The following is a 17,032-nucleotide window of genomic DNA, read 5'->3' on the forward strand; positions in this document are numbered from 1 at the left end:
AAAGAAAAAAAAAAGAGAACCTTTAGGACCTAAATTCCCACCCATTTAATTAGGTCAAACAAATTCAATTATTACAACATTATCATAATTATACTTCCTTCGTCATTAAATCAGAAAAAAAAAACCTTTAAGACATTTTTAACCCATCCAATAACATTTAATGTCATATTTATATCTAACTCTGGGTTTCTTTCTAAACCAAGACAATTTTCTTCTTTCTCTCGTTTTTCTCTAGGCTGGCCTGGTATTAAACTTGTGAGCCTCACCATCACTTTCCAAAACATGGAATTATGACTTTCCTCGGATGGACTTTGATAGAGGAAGACATTGAAAAGAATCCAAGTTGCTGTCCTGTTAGCCATAAGCTCCCCCCTTCTCAGGGTATTGCATCCTATGTATTAAACACAACACTTTCTCTGATTTGTTTATAAGAGATGACAATGCCTGGTTGACCTTGACTGGGATAGCTTACTATCAGGAAACAGCAATGAGGAAGTTAGAAAAAAATATTCCAAACAAGGCAGTGACAATCTCTCTATTGCTGCTACCTGGTGGTAACTATGAAGTTAGGAGCTCAGCTTGAATGGAACCAGAGTTGACTTGTAATCTCCAGCCCATTAGTTGTGCTGGCGAGTCACGGAGCTATCAAAGAAGGGGAAAAAAATCTACTTTTTTTACTTTACACCAACTACACTGCATGCATTTTTCTCATTCCTCCAAACTCTTTTTTTTTATCCCTCCATTAAAAAGCAGAACTGGGCAGAATTAGGAGGAGGAGGAGGAGGAGGAGGAGGGGGAGGAGGAGGAGGGGAAGAAGAAGAAGAAGAAGAAGAAGAAGAAGAAGAAGAAGAAGAAGAAGAAGAAGAAGAAGAAGAAGAAGAAGAAGAAGAAGAAGAAGAAGAAGAAGGGAGAACAATGTACAGACTCAATATGGATAAAGAAGATTTATAAACAAGAGAGGATTGAAAAGGAGAGGGCTGGTTTTCCTCTTCAAAGGAATTGGTGCCAACCTGGCAGACACATAAGGAGGAACAAGAGAGGATGAATTTCATATACCGATCGATCTATTCTGTCTCCAAATGTGAGTAGCAACCTCCCTGATTTTCCCTTGGCTTTTAGAATTATGAGTAAAACTGAAGTCAAGTAAAGGGTCAATGGGGAATTTTCAGGGTTGGCAATTACATGACATGTCATGGGTATTTTTATTTTTATAATCGACTCAAGGGAATGACACAAAGCACAACAACTTTTGCGTTGCTAGTCCTTTTTGAACGTCTGTGCCGATGGATAGCCACCGTTGACATAGGTGGAGAGGCAACTCCAACACGCAAATATACTAACGAGGGTCCAAAGATTATCTGAGGAGTCCAGAGATTTCTACGTTTCCAACCAGGAGCTGTGTTGCTATTCTTTTCTCCCAGAGTCAAGAAACAAAGCTTTTTTCTATGCAAAAATTTGGTCTAGTGATGAAGGTACCAGGGTACAAACCAGGAAACTGTGAGTTCTAGTTCTCCTGTTTGAGATACGAAAGACGGCTGGGTGAGTTTCTGTTAGAGTCCCTCTTTCTCAGCCCAACCTGCCTGAGAGGGCTGTTGTTGTTGTTGTGGGGAAAACAGGAGGAAGAAAGAGGTCTAGGGATGTTCACTGCCTTGAGTTAATAAAGGCTGGATTAAAAAGAAGTCTAAAAAGAGAAATGTTCCCAACATTGTAGAGTCTTTGCACGGCAGACGGTTCCATTATTGTTTTATTGTCTACCTGTAAGCTGTTAAGAGGTGCCTAGTTGTAATAGAGCATAAGAAAATAGAATAGAATAGAATAGAAGAGAAGAGAAGAGAAGAGAAGAGAATAGGAGAAAGGAGAATAGAATAGAATAGAATAGAATAGAATAGAATAGGAGAAAGGAGAATAGAATAGAATAGAATAGAATAGAATAGAAGAATAGAATAGAATAGAATAGAATAGAATAGAATAGAATAGGAGAAAGGAGAATAGAATAGAATAGAATAGAAGAATAGAATAGAATAGAATAGAATAGAATAGAATAGAATAGAATAGAATAGGAGAAAGGAGAATAGAATAGAATAGAATAGAATAATAATAGAATAGAATAATAATAGAATAGAACAGAATAGAATAGAATAGAATAATAATAGAATAGAATAGAATAGAATGGAATAGAATGGAATAGAATAGAATAATAGAATAGAATAGAATAGAATAATAATAGAATAGAATAGAATAATAATAAAATGGAATGGAATGGAATGGAATAGAATAATAGAATAGAATAGAATAGAATAGAATAGAATAGAATAGGAGAAAGGAGAATAGAATAGAATAGAATAGAATAATAATAGAATAGAATAATAATAGAATAGAATAGAATAGAATAGAATAGAATGGAATAGAATGGAATAGAATAGAATAATAGAATAGAATAGAATAGAATAGAATAGAATAATAATAGAATAGAATAGAATAATAATAAAATGGAATGGAATGGAATGGAATGGAATAGAATAATAGAATAGAATAGAATAGAATAGAATAGAATAGAAGAGAAGAGAAGAGAAGAGAAGAGAAGAGAAGAGAAGAGAAAGGGAGGGAGGGAGGGAGAGAAAAAGAGGAGAATCTATCAGGAAGAAGTTTCCGTTAAAATTGTCTTCCTTGTGGATCACTTAGTTACAAATCAGACAGGTTTTTTCTTTCTCTTTTTAAATGCAGGGAAGCACAGGCAAACTACACACAACCACACCCTCAATCCCCACTGCAGAGGTGCTTTAATTGATGCTTCCGTCCACTCCTCATGCACCGAAGGAGTGTGCAGGAGCTGTGCCCTCCTCAGGCCATTCAAACAGCACGGGCTGCTCTCTCTTTCTCTCTCTCTCTCTGTGTGTGTGTGTGTGTGCGTTCCTATGCAGTTGCGTGAAAACCAGCCTTTGGGTTTGTCACATGCAGAAGGGAGAAATTTCTAGCAAACCAAAAGGTCAGCGACTGAGTCTCTGGCCACCCACGCATCGGATCAGATGCTGCCGCAGCTTCTTCATTCAGCCTGTTTAGAGATCAGCAATTCTGGGGCTGGCTGTTTGGATTGGCACTCCCTCCCCCCCACAACACTCCCCCCCCCGTGAAGGCTCCTTGTGCAGCCCGGCTTGGTAATTGTGATGCATTGGAGGTGAGGCGCAAGCAAAGCAAAGCATTGGAACAGAACCGAATGAGGAATTCTTCCAATTAGCCATCTCGGCAGGAGAAGACAGCCATTTCCTTAGGAGTCTCCAACAGCTGGGGTCACCCCTGAGAACTTTTATTTATTAGCTTGCTTTTCTGCAAGACAACGAGGTTATGGCAGGAGAGCAAGCTCTACACCTCCCTGTTTGGGTGGTTGAGGTCAACTCTTCCAGCCAAGAATCGTTGGGAAGGTCACAAGCAAGACCTGAAGGTAGCCTTAGCCCCTTCCTTCATGGTCTGCTTCAAACTTCAGGGCTCACATCACTCATTTGAATGATGGTGAGATCCTCTGTCTCGTGCTGCTTCTGAGGAACATCTGAACCTCACAGCCGAAGGCAGGATCCAAAACCTTTTTCGGAACTTCATCACTCAGTGGCCCTGATTGTATTCCCCTTATGTCGGATTCACGTGTGTGCCTTAGCCAATCCAAGGTCTTATTTTTACCCCTAAAGCTAATTTGAAGCCAGGTTCTTGGAGACAACGTCTGCTCTCCCATGATCCTGTTGGCTATGTCTTTTGAGGTCTCCCTATAAAGAGAGACAGGCTGGATGGGGAATATTAATTTTATTTTATTTCATTTTCTTCTCTACTTATTCATTAGAGTTTAGCCTGCCTTTTGTTCAGGGTCATTTAGGTTGAGCCGAGAAGACAGGGGACTGGCCCAAAATCACTCAGGGAATTCAGTAGCTAAAGATAGTCTAGGTTTCCTTGAGGCTAGTCCAACACTTTAACTCTACGACACCAGCTTTCATATTTACTTGTAATTTAATGCTAGCTTCTTCTCCAGAAATGAAAAGATGCCATGAATAATTCATCCCAAACCTGCCCGGTCTTCTTGATAACTCTGCAAGCTAGATTGGGGTGGACGATGCTGAAGAGCCAATGGTCAGCCAGGCATGGCCGAGTGGGCGATGAAAACATGAGCAGCAAACATTAACCAAATTTCCTTTCTTAAACAGACATTTACAACATCAAGATTTGTTTGTTTCAGGCTTTAACCCTTCCTGGTTTTCTTTTCTAGAATTCACCCATAAAATTAATTAATGAATTACATATCTCAAGAAAGGCAACCCTTTAAAAATGTTTCCTTCCTTCCTTCCTTCTTTCCTTCCTTCCTTCCTTCCTTCCTTCCTTCCTTCCTTCCTTCCTTCCTTCCTTCCTTCCTTCCTTCTTCCTTCCTTCCTTCCTTCCTTCCTTCCTTCCTTCCTTCCTCCCTCCCTCCCTCCTTTCTTTCTTTCTTTCTTTCTACCTTTTCCTCCATCATCAAGCAAAAATGATTGAATTTTCTTTATTAAACATGTAGAAGAAAGATCAGAAGTCAAACATCACACAAAATATCCTCTCAACATCAGATCAGAAGCAAACCACGAATCTACTTATTGCGAGCCTGGATGGAGCCTGTCAGAGCTTTATCAGACAAATCTCTTTAATATCTCCTGCGCCTTCTTCTGTCCACTGCAGATGCTTATTTCAGTCATAACTCACAGCCACAGAAAAGTGGAAATAATATTCGTATCAACTTATGACATTTTCCTGCTTAGTTACCTTTAGACTGCCACAGTTCAGCCATGGTGAGGGATTCAACATTAATTCAATAGTCTTTTGCATTCTCCAGATAAATATACTTGAATAAACTTAGGCACGCTCTAAATAAATTTAGGCGTGCTCTAAATCTTCCAAAAGAAATATGGAATTTAGAACGTGGAACATACAATCCTAGAGCTTGCAAGGGACCTCGGAGGTCTTCTAGTCCATCCCCGTGCTCAAGGCAGGAGACCTTATAGCATCCTGGTCAAATGGTTGTCCAATTTCTACAGGTAGTCCTCAACTTACAACAACCATTCAAAGTTACAACAGCATTGAAAAAAAGAACCTATAACCACTGCCGCATCTCCGTGGTCACGTGATGAAAATTCACACCCTCGGCAACTGACTCTTATTTATGACGGTTGCATGTCCTGGATTTTGTGACCTTTTGACAAGCAAAGTCAAGGGGGAAGCCAGAGTCACTTAACGACTATTTGGGGGTAATAATGCAAGACAGACCACCCAGCTGAAAAGATAAAAAAGAACGGACACTTACTGATGTGTACAAGTAGCCTTCGCTGTTCATCGCTAAATACAGCTTTGTCTGAACCCCTTGGATAGCCACCACTCGTAAGCCCACAGGGATGAGGTTAAACAAAGCTAGGAGAAAAATGAAAAGAAAAAAAAAGTTAGTCCCTCCATCTGAATTGCGGAAACCAAATCAGGTTTTCCCATAAATGGGAGAAGCTGTAATGTCAGTATAAGAGAGAGAGAGAGAGAGACAGAGAGAGACAGAGAGAGAGAGAGAGAGAGACAGAGAGAGAGAGAGAGAGAGAGAGAGAGAGAGAGAGAGAGAGAGAGAGAGAGAGAGAGAGAGAGAGAGAGAGAGAGAGAGAGAGAGAGAGAGAGAGAGAGAGAGAGAGAGAGAGAGAGAGAGAGAGAGAGAGAGAAGGATATGTTTTGGGTATGCATGCAAATTCACAGAATTAAAAAAAAATAATAATCAACTGACAAGAATCTCCTTGGGAATTTAACCAGAATGTTTCTCGATCAAGTTGACTCTTGAATAAGTCTTATGTTTCCTAACTCATTGGTGGGCTTCCAGGATATTTTGGACTACAACTCACAATGTCCTCAGCCGATGCTCCCAGGAGAACACAAGAGTAGCAGATAGCAGATAGTCTTCTATTTGAAGGCATTGCCAGTTTTATTTTCCCAAACCCATCTACAATTTTTCAACTCCACCAACCCCGGAGCTATCAGCAGAAGGGAGAGAATGAAGTCACCCATACAATGTTAGCATCCGTACAACAAGTGACCACCTTCTTCCACTCTTTGGAGATCCAATCTGTTCCCTAAATTAATTAATTATCCCAAGTACAGAGAGCAGCCCCAGAAGGATAGAATAGGGGCAGGACAATCCTTCCCACTTTTGCTACATCAAAAAAGGGACATCTACACCAACACGAAAAGGCTCTTTAACCAATTCAAATCAGATGTAGCTAAAGAATGAGCTTTCTGCAGAAATCAATTCATTTGGCTAGTTCATTCCCAGGCATCATGCAGCCATCCAAACCAACAACTCCACCTTGCAAAATTCCTTACAATACTGAAACAGTTCAGCAATATTTCATATTCACGGCAGGGGAGGTGGTGTTGACTGGTAAAGCTCATGTAACATCAAGACATATTATTTAGCAGTTGCCAAAATGCGTAAGTTGCTCTCAAACTTTCCAGAGAAGCTAGATAAAGACCAAGAATTTTCAGGAGAAACTCCTCCAATGCCAAAGCAGAGTAGCCAGAATCAGGAATTGTTGAAGTTGTATTTTATGGTGTATGGCTTCCTATCCACTGGTACCGTCTATGCCTGAGTTGGACAACGTTTGATATAGGAGATAGCAAAGTTCAGTGACTGGAAACATACTACAAGGTCCAGATCAAAAACATGGACTAAGACTACATTTTCTGCATCTCTCCAAGATTTTTGGAGATATTTTTAAACTTTTCTGAGGGTCGGCTTTTAAAATTGGGTTCAACCTTATTTTAAGTCTTAAGTTCCATTCACTGTGTATTTCTTGCTTCAGATTGTTAGGCAATCATTCCACAAACTTTAGAGTGGTTTCTTGATCTACAAGCAGATGGATAGATGGATGGATGGATGGAAGGATGGATCAATGGATGGATGGATGGGTGCATGGATGGAGTGCGGGCAGATCTGAGATTCCAGATTGCCCTTTGATGGCAGTAGCTCTTCAACCTTTCAGATGGTGATGTTTCCTAATCCTTTCCATGGGAGAGGGAACTAAAAGTGGGACCTTCAGCATCGAATCAGCTGTTCTCTGTCATTAAATCCTTAAAGGTAGCCGAGAAGGCATTTGCATAAAGTCCACACAAATTGGCCTTTGTTTACTTCTATCGGAGCACGCAACCCCTAATAAAAGCTGAAGATGTTCTCTTATCTTGGCTGGGGATACAGACTGACTTCTGTTGGGCCTCTTTGAAATTCCACTGTCTCATCTTTACTGGAGAACAGAAGAGAAAGAAAATGTCTGAAACATTGGTTTTGCAGAAGAGATGGCCATCTTATCTCTGTTCTGAATTTTAGAACCCGGGAAGCAGATAGTTCTATTTGAAGCTGGGCATTACTTGGGCGAGAATGATAAGCTCAGCTTTTTGAAACTGTAAATGAGGGCTTGCATCAGAGGGGAAGAAATGAAATAGTTTCCTAATCTGTGCACCGCCACACTCAAAAGGTTATTTGCCCCCAATTCATACACATCCTATTTACTGAAATACACTAACGCTCCGTTGCACACCGTAACACTGTGGAAGGGGAAGGCAGACCAATGGAACTGAACCTGAAGATTTATGGAAACAAAACGGCTGTCAGGATTAGTTGCCATCACCACCACATAAGTGGGAGCATTTAATCCTCCTTATTCTGAAATGAGAATAGCAGCATGGTTTTAAGTCAGGTAAAACTGGAATGGGAAAGGAACCTTTCCTGATCAGATCATCAAAAACCCAACTCAAAAGAAAATGACGATGAATATATCCATATATACGCATGGAGATACCATCTGGGCCGGCTTTTCAGAAAGCAGAAGTATCTCCGCAGCTTTATCAAGTGTCTAAGTGTTTCTCTTCGGCAGGTGGAACAGCAAACATGAACGCAGTGATGACATCACGGCCAAATGAGCCTAGCCTTTGAAAAACACCCATGCATATGGACTAGCAGGCTGTGCAAACAAACCAAACCGGCTCTTTTATGTCTAACAATATACTCACTATATGTGCTTTCTTCCTCTTTCGTTCCGTCAATGGTTCCATCTGCTTGCAACTGCAAATGATATCCTTGCCGGCTGTAAAGTTTTGTGATGATGCCTTTCAGCTGTGGTTCTGTAGAGCAAAACAAACAAGCAGAAAAGGTTAGAAATTTGAGTCTGTTGTTGTATTCATGTTGGGTTCAAGCAGACCAAAAGCTGTGCCTCATTTTTTTTTCCCCAAGGAGAAAGAAATAGGATTAGAAACTTTCCTATGATTTGAGATAGAGATAGATAGATAGATGAGAGAGAGAGAGAGAGAGAGAGAGAGAGAGAGAGAGAGAGAGAGAGAGAGAGAGAGAGAGAGAGAGATTAAATCAGCACCTTGGACAGCATCCAGTCTTCAGGCTATAAAGCTCTGTGGATGACATTAAATCCTGAACAACTTAATAGAGAATCAAAATTCCAACATATTACATGGCCGAAGGAGCAAAGACTGGATTTCTATTAAGATTAGAAAGATACCAGCTAGAAGGAAACTTTAATTTTTTAACGATCTGAGATTCATTAAGAGAGGAACAGGGAAAGGCTTGCTAAAATGGTTGCTGGTGGATCACGTACGGCGTGGCAGCCTATGAATATGTGACAGCACAGACAGGTGTTTGTCTGAGGCATAGAGCATTGTATGAATCTGACCATTTAGGTTAATAACCTTTGTTTATAGAGCAGCTGTGAACCCAGCTAATTGTAGCCCAGGCGATAAAATTTTAAGAACCACCACGACTTTAGTAAGGTTGGTCGTGTCCCAAAACTCAAGGGCATAAATAAATAAAGAATAAAGATTTTAGGATTGCCCACAAAAAAAATATGATTGTTACTACTGCTCAAGAAACATGCTAATCTTTTAAATATTTTTTGGGCTGTTGGCCACATTCATCTTAGAGTCTCAACATTTCCACGCAACCTTCCCCAAGCTGGGGAAATTCATCCATATCCCAATATTTGCATGGTCCTTCTAACATGGAAGCCATTTAATGGCACAGCCTTCAAGCTTCTCAGCTCCACTTCATACACCATGGGTGTTAATTCTGCTGGAACAAGCGTCTTGAGGTTAAAGGCAGGTCCTCACTGAACCAAATCCATGGCAATAACCAGAGGATCTTGGAGGACGGAAACCAAAGTTTAGACCACCCTCATGTAAAAACATCAAAGGAAATCTCCTTCCAGAAAATAACAAGACGTGCATCATAGTTAGTTTGACACGAGCATGAGGGTTTGTCTTAGATCGAAACTCGAGCCCAGTTAGGAATGCAGAAGCCAACTCCAGAGAAAAAGAATGGCAGGTCCCTGAAATTAATCTTCTCCCATGTCACCTAAGCAAGGTCTGAGCAGACACAACCTGCTGCCCTTAAACAACCTGGTTGTGTGAATGCTGCACACTGACCAAGCGATCCCGTTCATCTGATTTCCACCCAGAGCACAGGCAGTCCCCAAATTACCACAGTTCCTTTAGTGACCGTTCAAAGTTTACAACACCCACTGAAAAAAGCGACTGGTGGCTGCTTTTCACCCTTCTGACCATTGCAGCATCCCCAAGGTCATGTGATTTATATTGGGATGCTTCACATTTATGACCAGTCGCAGTGTCTCCCGGGTTCACGTGATTCCCCCTTTTGCGACCTTCTGACCAGCAAAAGTCAAGGGGGGGCGAAGCCAGTTTCACTTAACAACCATGTTACTAAGCTGACAACTGCAGTGAGTCCCTTAAAAACGGGGCAAAATTCATTTAACAAATGTCTTGTTTAGCAATGGAAATTTTGGGCTCCATTGTCGTAAGTCGAGGATTGCCTATCGAACTTACTTATAACCTTTCTCGCCGCAGTCTGTAAGGGAACCACTGGAGTTGTCAAGTTAGTAACACGGTTGTTAAGTGAAACGGGCTTCCCTCCCCTTGACTTTTGCTGGTCGGAAGATCGCAGAAGGGGGATCACGTGGCCCCGGAACACTGCGACCGGTCACGAATGTGAGTCAGTATATTTGAGGAAGGAGACAGGATTAAGACATAAATATCTATGATAAAGTACAAAGTGTGGGTCCCCCGGTTACCAAGAGCCATAAAAGACCCCCACCCTGCCAAGACTCCCAAAAGTTGTTCCGACGGACCGAAAGCACAAATAATAAAATACATGCCAGGGATGTAACTACATCACACCTATTCAGTCGCAATCCACCTAAAACGACAATGAATTGACAACTAATCTGCTTATCCACGGAGATTCTCGGTCCTCCAGGTTAGGGTGGTCCAAAAGGTGCTTTTTCCAAAAGACAACTGGACTTCCTTGGTCTCTTTTTCCTCCCCTTGAAAACATTTCGCTTCTCATCCAAGAAGCTTCTTCCATTCTGATTGACTGGTGGGGAATGGAAAGATTTACGCTCTTTGCAGTCATCTTTGCAGAATATAAATCCTTCCGTTCCCCGCCAGTCATTTAGAGCTGAAGAAGCTTCTTGGATGAGAAGCAAAATATTTTCGAAGAAAAAAAGTCCACTTGCCTTTTTTTGGGGGGGGGGGGGGAAGAAAAACACACCCTTTCAGACAATGAATCTGGTTCTTCACCTGGAGTTAGGTCTACTATTCCAAGTAGGGCTGTTCCACTGGAAAGTAAAAGTTGTGTATCCCTCAGTTAAGTGGCGAACAGGGTTTTAAACACACTTGCATTACGTAGCTGTTCCCCTTGGAGGGCAGTTCTGTAAGCAGATCCAGGAGCCTGCGTTCCCTGGATAGCAAATTTCGTTGCTGCGTAACAATTAAAACAGCCTGTAGTTGCCACCAAATCTAGAACTGAGTCCTCCGAGGGTGCAGGCTGATGGGGAGGGGAGGGCAGACCTAAAGGAAGCCCAGATTTTTGTTCCTTGAACCAATGCCTTCATAAACCCAGTTTATTTTATTTTATTTTATTTTTAAGCATGCGTGGACAATGCTTTTGTTTGCGGATCACACATGGACAGGTGAGAGGCGTCTGTCTCTGCGTGTATCGGCATATGATTGCGTACCAGTCAATCAATCGATCGATCAATCCATCCTAGGGTCTTGTTTGTTTTTGACCAATCTGGAATCGCAAATCATTGAATATGCAAAGCCACATCGATTTTTTTTCCAGATGTTTCTTTCCTCTTAGGAAGATTTCAGAAATGTTTCTGTTAGGCTGCTCCCCTTGTTTTTCTAGCTTTTATATTTCAATCATGCAATAGGGTTGGGTGAGGCCGGCCAAGGTTTTACTCTTGTTAAAGCAGAGAATGTTGAAATCTTCTGAAAAAAATTGGTGATTTCCTTGGTAAATCACCTTGTTCCCACCTCAAATATAAAAGCAAGGCGTTTTTACAATTTTTCTTCTTTTTATAGGCTTCCTCTTCCACCAAATGAAATTACTTTGTGAATAGCAGACGAGGGAAGAAGACGGTTGAGAATCAGAAAGAGAACTATATATTTCTTTTTAAAAATTTTAATACCATATAAAACCACCAACCGAAGGGGTTGAAGTTCTTCCTGTTCTACTTGTCCGCTTGTTTTTAAACCCTGCGCATGTTTGAAATGCGATGCAAACCGTCTCCCCCTAATTTTCTTGCTGAATTCTGAAGAACAAAGAAGAGGAAACTTGGGTAGATTGTTTCCACACTGGACATTGGTCAATGTTGCTATTAAGTCTGGCATTTGGGAAAATGGATAAATGCAAAGTCAAAACCAGTGCCAACCTAGGCTTCCCAGTACAAGGCACAATTATATCCTGTGGGTTGCAAAATCATCACACAAATAATATCACAGTGAAACATGGCATTATTCCCCTCCTGTTGAGCATCAGCTTCAAGGCAGTTTTAAAGCTCGCTTGTGAGATATCACACCAACAGTGATCTCCTGGTTGTGTGTTCATGGTGTTCTCAACACCAAGTTCACTGTTCCTACACATGAGTTCCATGGATCATCTCATCCACAGATTTGGCTCCTCTTCCACATCTCTGAGTCTTCTCCAAAGCCATCAACATGACCAGCTGTCCTCATTTCTTACAATGGTCCCAAGACATAAACCAACCACCCGGGCTTGCTATAACCTTTGCAAGAGATCTCACCAAAGGTGGCACAGGGATCTCTTTATAGAGATCAACCATTGTATCGCTATGGGACTATCAACCTATTCAGCCCATTCAACACTGCAAAACTGTAACGTAAAGAGATGGCTCACCTTGATTTTGGGGGAAAGGAGGACCATTGAGAAAGGAAACGCAGGTATGACCTGTGTCCAATCTTTTGCACTTTCTGACTCAAAAAAAGAAGACTTGGAATAGCCTCACCATCTCCCCAGCCCAGATCAACTGGACTACAGCTCCCATAGCCAGCCAATGGTCCAGACAAACCTTGGCAGAAGGCGTCCCTCGGAATTCGGCACACATTTGAGTGAGAGAAGAAACCAAAACATCAAGCAACCACCCTTCTCTCTCTCTCAGAGTCCAAGCAATATTCCACGTAGCCCAAGACTCTGGCCCCCAAGGAGAAGACCTCTTAAGAGGTCCCCTGTGATTCAGATCCTAGAAGGCACTGCTTTTGCAACACGTAAGCATTCCAGTTGACTCCCACCTTCTTCAACCTCTGGTTTCTCCCTCCGAGAGGTGATCTGGAGAAGCCACTGAAGGTCTCACCTCCTCTCTTGCTCCTGCAGCTCAGGATAGACCATCTCCTTGCCTCATTCACCACTGAAAGGAAAAGGTCATTTGGCGGAAGAGCCTTCCACCCAAGGGACCGCTGGCCCGGCTTTTCCCAAGAACTTAGCCTCCTAAGACCCCCGGGGGAGGGAGTTGCTTTCCCTCAAGATACGCTGGTGGCTTTCTTGGCAAGAGCCCTCACCCCACCTCACCGCCAGGCTCAAGGCACCCCATGAAAACGCAGCTGGCTCCTTCGGGCCAGGAGAACCCGTCCCAATGCTTGGGAGACTGCAGCACTTTCTAATAGAGCCAGCTAGCCAAAGCTTGGACCGAAGGAGGACAAGACCGATGGTACCCACCATTCCAGGGAAGGAACCATCCCACCGGGACCCCCTTGCAGCCAAGCAGACCCCACACCGCTTCTCTGCCGCCGCCCTCCCCACCCCAGTCGGGGCCAGGGCGCAGCCTCACCTGGTTTCCTCCTCCGCCGCTTCTTGGAGCCGAAGAGCTTGACCCGGGAGAAGACGCTGAGCTTCTTCTTGTCGGCGCAGCTGGTCTTGGACTTGCTGGGGCTGTTGACACACTTGCAGGCGTTGGACTTCTCCCGCTCCCTCGCTTGTCTCTTCTGGCGGATCAGGGAGCTGGCGATGGCTGCCGCCATAGCCGCCACCCTGGAGGGTCACTCGGCGGGGCTGCGGGCGCTGCCTGCGGGGGAGGCCCCCAGCATGCTGCTCTCGCCGCCCCTCGGAATCTGGAAGAGGCTAGGCCGTCTTCCCCGCTCCCGGGGCCCGGCGAGGACGCGGGCGGAAGGGAGGCGTGCGCCCTTGGGCGACGGAGGGACGGGCGTGGGGGGGAGGGAAGGAAGGAAGGGACGACTCCCCCTTCCCCAAAGGTGCCGGCCCGGCCGCTGCAAAGTCAGAAGCTCCCGGAACTCCGACGCCAAGTTCCTTTGCCTTCAGCGAAAGCGGAGCGGGACACCCAACAGGTCCCCGGACGGTTCCAAAAGCGCCCGGGCGCCCTGGCGCAGCCTCGGCGCCGGGCGGCGCCGGCGGCACCTGCCCCCCCCCGCCCTCCTGGGTTCAGTCGGCTCTTGCCCTTGCGCCCTTCTCCGTCCGGCGAGCAGACAACCTGTTAGGACCCCTCGGCCCGCAGAAGGGGCTCCGGCTGGGCTCCGGAGGGGGCGCCCTGGCGTCCCTGGCTCCGGAGAGCGGCTCCTAAGGCTGCTGGGGGCGGCCCCGGCCGCGCAACTCCCCCGGGGAAGCCAGCTTGCTTGGAGTCCCGTTCAGCCGGGCAGCTTTCACCGCAGCATCTCCCGAAGCTCCCGGACGGAGCGAGGCTCTGGCGTCTTTTGGACGGCGAGCGCGCGCTCTGCCAAGGGAGAGGAGGAGGAGGAGGAGGAGGAGGAGAGGAGGAGGAGGAGGAGAAGGCGGCGACAAGCGAGCCAGCGGGCGGTCGGTCGGGATTTTCCTTCGACAGCAGCAGTAGCAACAGCAACGCCGGGCGACCGAGGCTGCGCTCTCCCCTCCAGGCGCTGCGCGGCGGCGAAGGGAGGAGAAGACAGGAGGAGGAGGAGGAGGCGACGCGGCAAAAGCCCCGGGCGGCTCTGCTCCCCCCTCCCCCCTCTGGCAGGAATGCAGATGCTGGGCTCGGTGCGCAGGGAGGAGGAGAGGGAGAGGGAGCGCACGGTCCGAAGGGGTCTCTCTCTCCCCTTCTAGGCAGAGGCGCCACCGGGGTCTCCTTTTGCCCCCCAGACACCTCCCGACAAAGAGGAAGCCCCCCCCCCCGAACTGGGGCAAATAAAGAAAGGCCGTCCCCAGATCGAGATAGGCTCCCAAACCAACGTGGCTTGATTGGGAGGGCTTTGAAACCCCAGGGATGGCAAGGCAGGGTGATACCGGGGTGATACCTGAGAAGCCACAGGCAGACTCCGGGAGGAGGGGAGAGGCAGAGGGAGAGAGAAGCCAGAGAACGACATAAGAGCTAAAGGAGGGGCCGGAGTCTCAGGCTTCCCTGCTGTGCCTGGAAAAAACCCGGAGCAGGAGGTGATCTGGAGAATACCACCTTACCAGTCATGGAAGCCTACAACAAAGGCCCAGTTCGCTGTTTTGTCTGTGGGACTACCCTCCACATTTTTGAGGATGGCAACCCTACCAGCTGTGGCTCACTTAGTTAACACACCTTCCATCCTTCTGGTTTCTTTCTAAAACAGGTCCATGCTATGTATAAGAGAATCCAAAGTCCAAAGTCAAAACAAACTAGAATCCTTCTTGTTAGATGCTCCTTATGCTTTTATTTATGCGACCTAAAGTCACATGATACCCATAGAAGAGAATAATTGTAACTGAAGATCGAACTATGGGGTCCTTGGTGCTCTCTGAGCTTGATGGTTTTCTTGCAGACGCTTCGTTAGTCAACTAGATCAGCGGTTCTCAACCTATGGGTCACGACCCCATTTGGGGTCGATCGACCATTTCACGGGGGTCGCCAAGCAAGGCTGTCCGCCATTTTTTTGTCCGCCATTTTTTCCCCTGTTCGGCGGGTGCCTTACCTCCCTTGGGCTGGGCCAGCTGGTGGTCAGCCTGCTCCGTCTCTGCCGCTTGCCAGCTATGCCTCGGCCGGCGCAGGGGGCGGAACCACGCATGCGTGGCGCTCCAAGGCAGGGAAAGTCCTTGACTTACGACCGGTTTAGTCCTCGACTTACGACCGGTTTAGTCCTTGACTTACGACCGGTTTAGTCCTCGACTTGTGACCGGTTGGGGGTCGCGGCATTAAAAAGGTTGAGAACCACTGAACTAGATGATGTTGAGTAATGAAATGTCTGCAAGAAAACAACCAAGCTCAGAAAACATCCCACGGTCCTCCTCCTCCTCCTCCTCCTCCTCCTCCTCCTCCTCCTCCTCTCTCCTGTATACCGCTCTCCCTCCTAGCACTGATGATGTTACCTAGTTGAGTAATGCAACGTCCACAAGAAAGCAACCTCACAACTATAGTCCACTTCTATTTATGGAATCTAGAGCTGTCCAACCACACTATTGATAAATCACAATTGGTGGTACCAATACACGCATTTAATTTATAGTTTACAAGCCCCCCCAGTCTGTTTCATGAGTACAGATCACCGGATCCATCTCCTTTAGAGTATTCTGACAACCCCCAATGAAGAGCAACACCAACAAAAGTTGTTGACAGCAGAAAATGCTTAAACGGCACCCCAAGTGGTCAATTCCACATTGCAATGAAGCACCACACAAAATCTTACACCTGCTAAGCATTAAGACCGAAATTATTTGGAGCCAATGCAGGAGGGAATGCAATGAAGGCCGTTAACAAACAAATTCGCGGAATTCTGGGTCACGGAAAGAAATCTTCCTTGCAGATTTGGAATAGGATCCAAAGCATCCAGCATTCTCGCGCCCTGGCCCCGACGAGCCTTTCTGAAAGAAGACATTTTGGAGAACTTTGAAAGAGGGGCCGTGTGTTCCTCTCCATTCTGTTCTTTTTGGGAAAAAAGAGAAACTGCTTCCAAGTTCAGAAGGCAGATGCTCCAATGCCAACATACTACTTTGTACGTAAAGTGTAAACCACACAACAAGAGCAACAAACAAACCAGGGTAAGAAGCCAGCTTGTTGCCAGCAGAGTGCTTTTACACCTAAATTTTGCACAAAACATTTCTACAGTTCAAAGAAGTTTGGGATAATTTACAGTCGGGAGGTGCAAGAGAATTCCAAGTGCTGAATTATTATTATTTTTTTTCCGGAAAGCCTTTGCTGCCATGCGAATTTCACAACTAAGTGTGCGCCATCCACGAAGGAATGCTAGAATTCTGCTTTACCAAAGACAAAGGCAATGTGGGTACACCGGAGAACAAATTTACCACCTGAGCTAATGTAGTGAAGACCTCCCAGGTCCCTCCCAACTCTGTTATTCTGTTAGCTGCTGGTTGATATTATGGTATCATTATCGTATCAGGGAAACCCCAAAGACTGTCGGTATGCAACTCCATCGTTTATTGACTCTGAATTTGCGAATAGAGTAACTCATCTCCTAGTTGCTCACTAAGAATGTAATTGTGATATTGCTTTTTAACAAAAAAAATTTGCCGCACGCTAAATAAAATAAATATTATTTGATGGAGCTTCTGGATCAAAAGAGATGGTATAAATCTACCCTCCCCCCAAAGAACTAAACAGACTTGAGAAATGTCGAATCTGAAACTCCCTTTTCATTTGCAGACCCCACCAAAAGCTACTCAGCTCATTTCCCCAAGTTACCCCCTTTCTAAACCACTTCTGCTCTCCTTCCTTCCTTCCTTCCTTCCTTC

General features: G+C 45.1%; 1 protein-coding gene across 2 annotated transcripts in view; it reads right to left on the bottom strand.

The window, feature by feature from the left end:
- The window catches only part of FGF13 (fibroblast growth factor 13), a 45,776-nt gene that overhangs the window by 8,971 nt on the left and 19,773 nt on the right, over nucleotides 1–17,032 (bottom strand). The window contains exons 1-3 of one of the 2 annotated variants that reach the window (XM_015832476.1): nucleotides 13,182–13,371; nucleotides 8,044–8,154; nucleotides 5,312–5,415 (exon numbers count right to left, since the gene is read on the bottom strand). In XM_015832476.1, coding sequence (XP_015687962.1) covers nucleotides 5,312–5,415; nucleotides 8,044–8,154; nucleotides 13,182–13,371 — 405 coding nt within the window. Of the gene's footprint in view, nucleotides 1–5,311; nucleotides 5,416–8,043; nucleotides 8,155–13,181; nucleotides 13,372–17,032 lie in introns of those variants that run through there. The other variant, XM_015832477.1, reaches the window with a different exon arrangement.

The sequence above is a fragment of the Protobothrops mucrosquamatus genome, unplaced genomic scaffold (genome assembly GCF_001527695.2).
Source record: "Protobothrops mucrosquamatus isolate PMUCROS unplaced genomic scaffold, P.Mucros_1.0 scaffold4, whole genome shotgun sequence".
Classification (NCBI taxonomy): Eukaryota; Metazoa; Chordata; class Lepidosauria; order Squamata; family Viperidae; genus Protobothrops; species Protobothrops mucrosquamatus.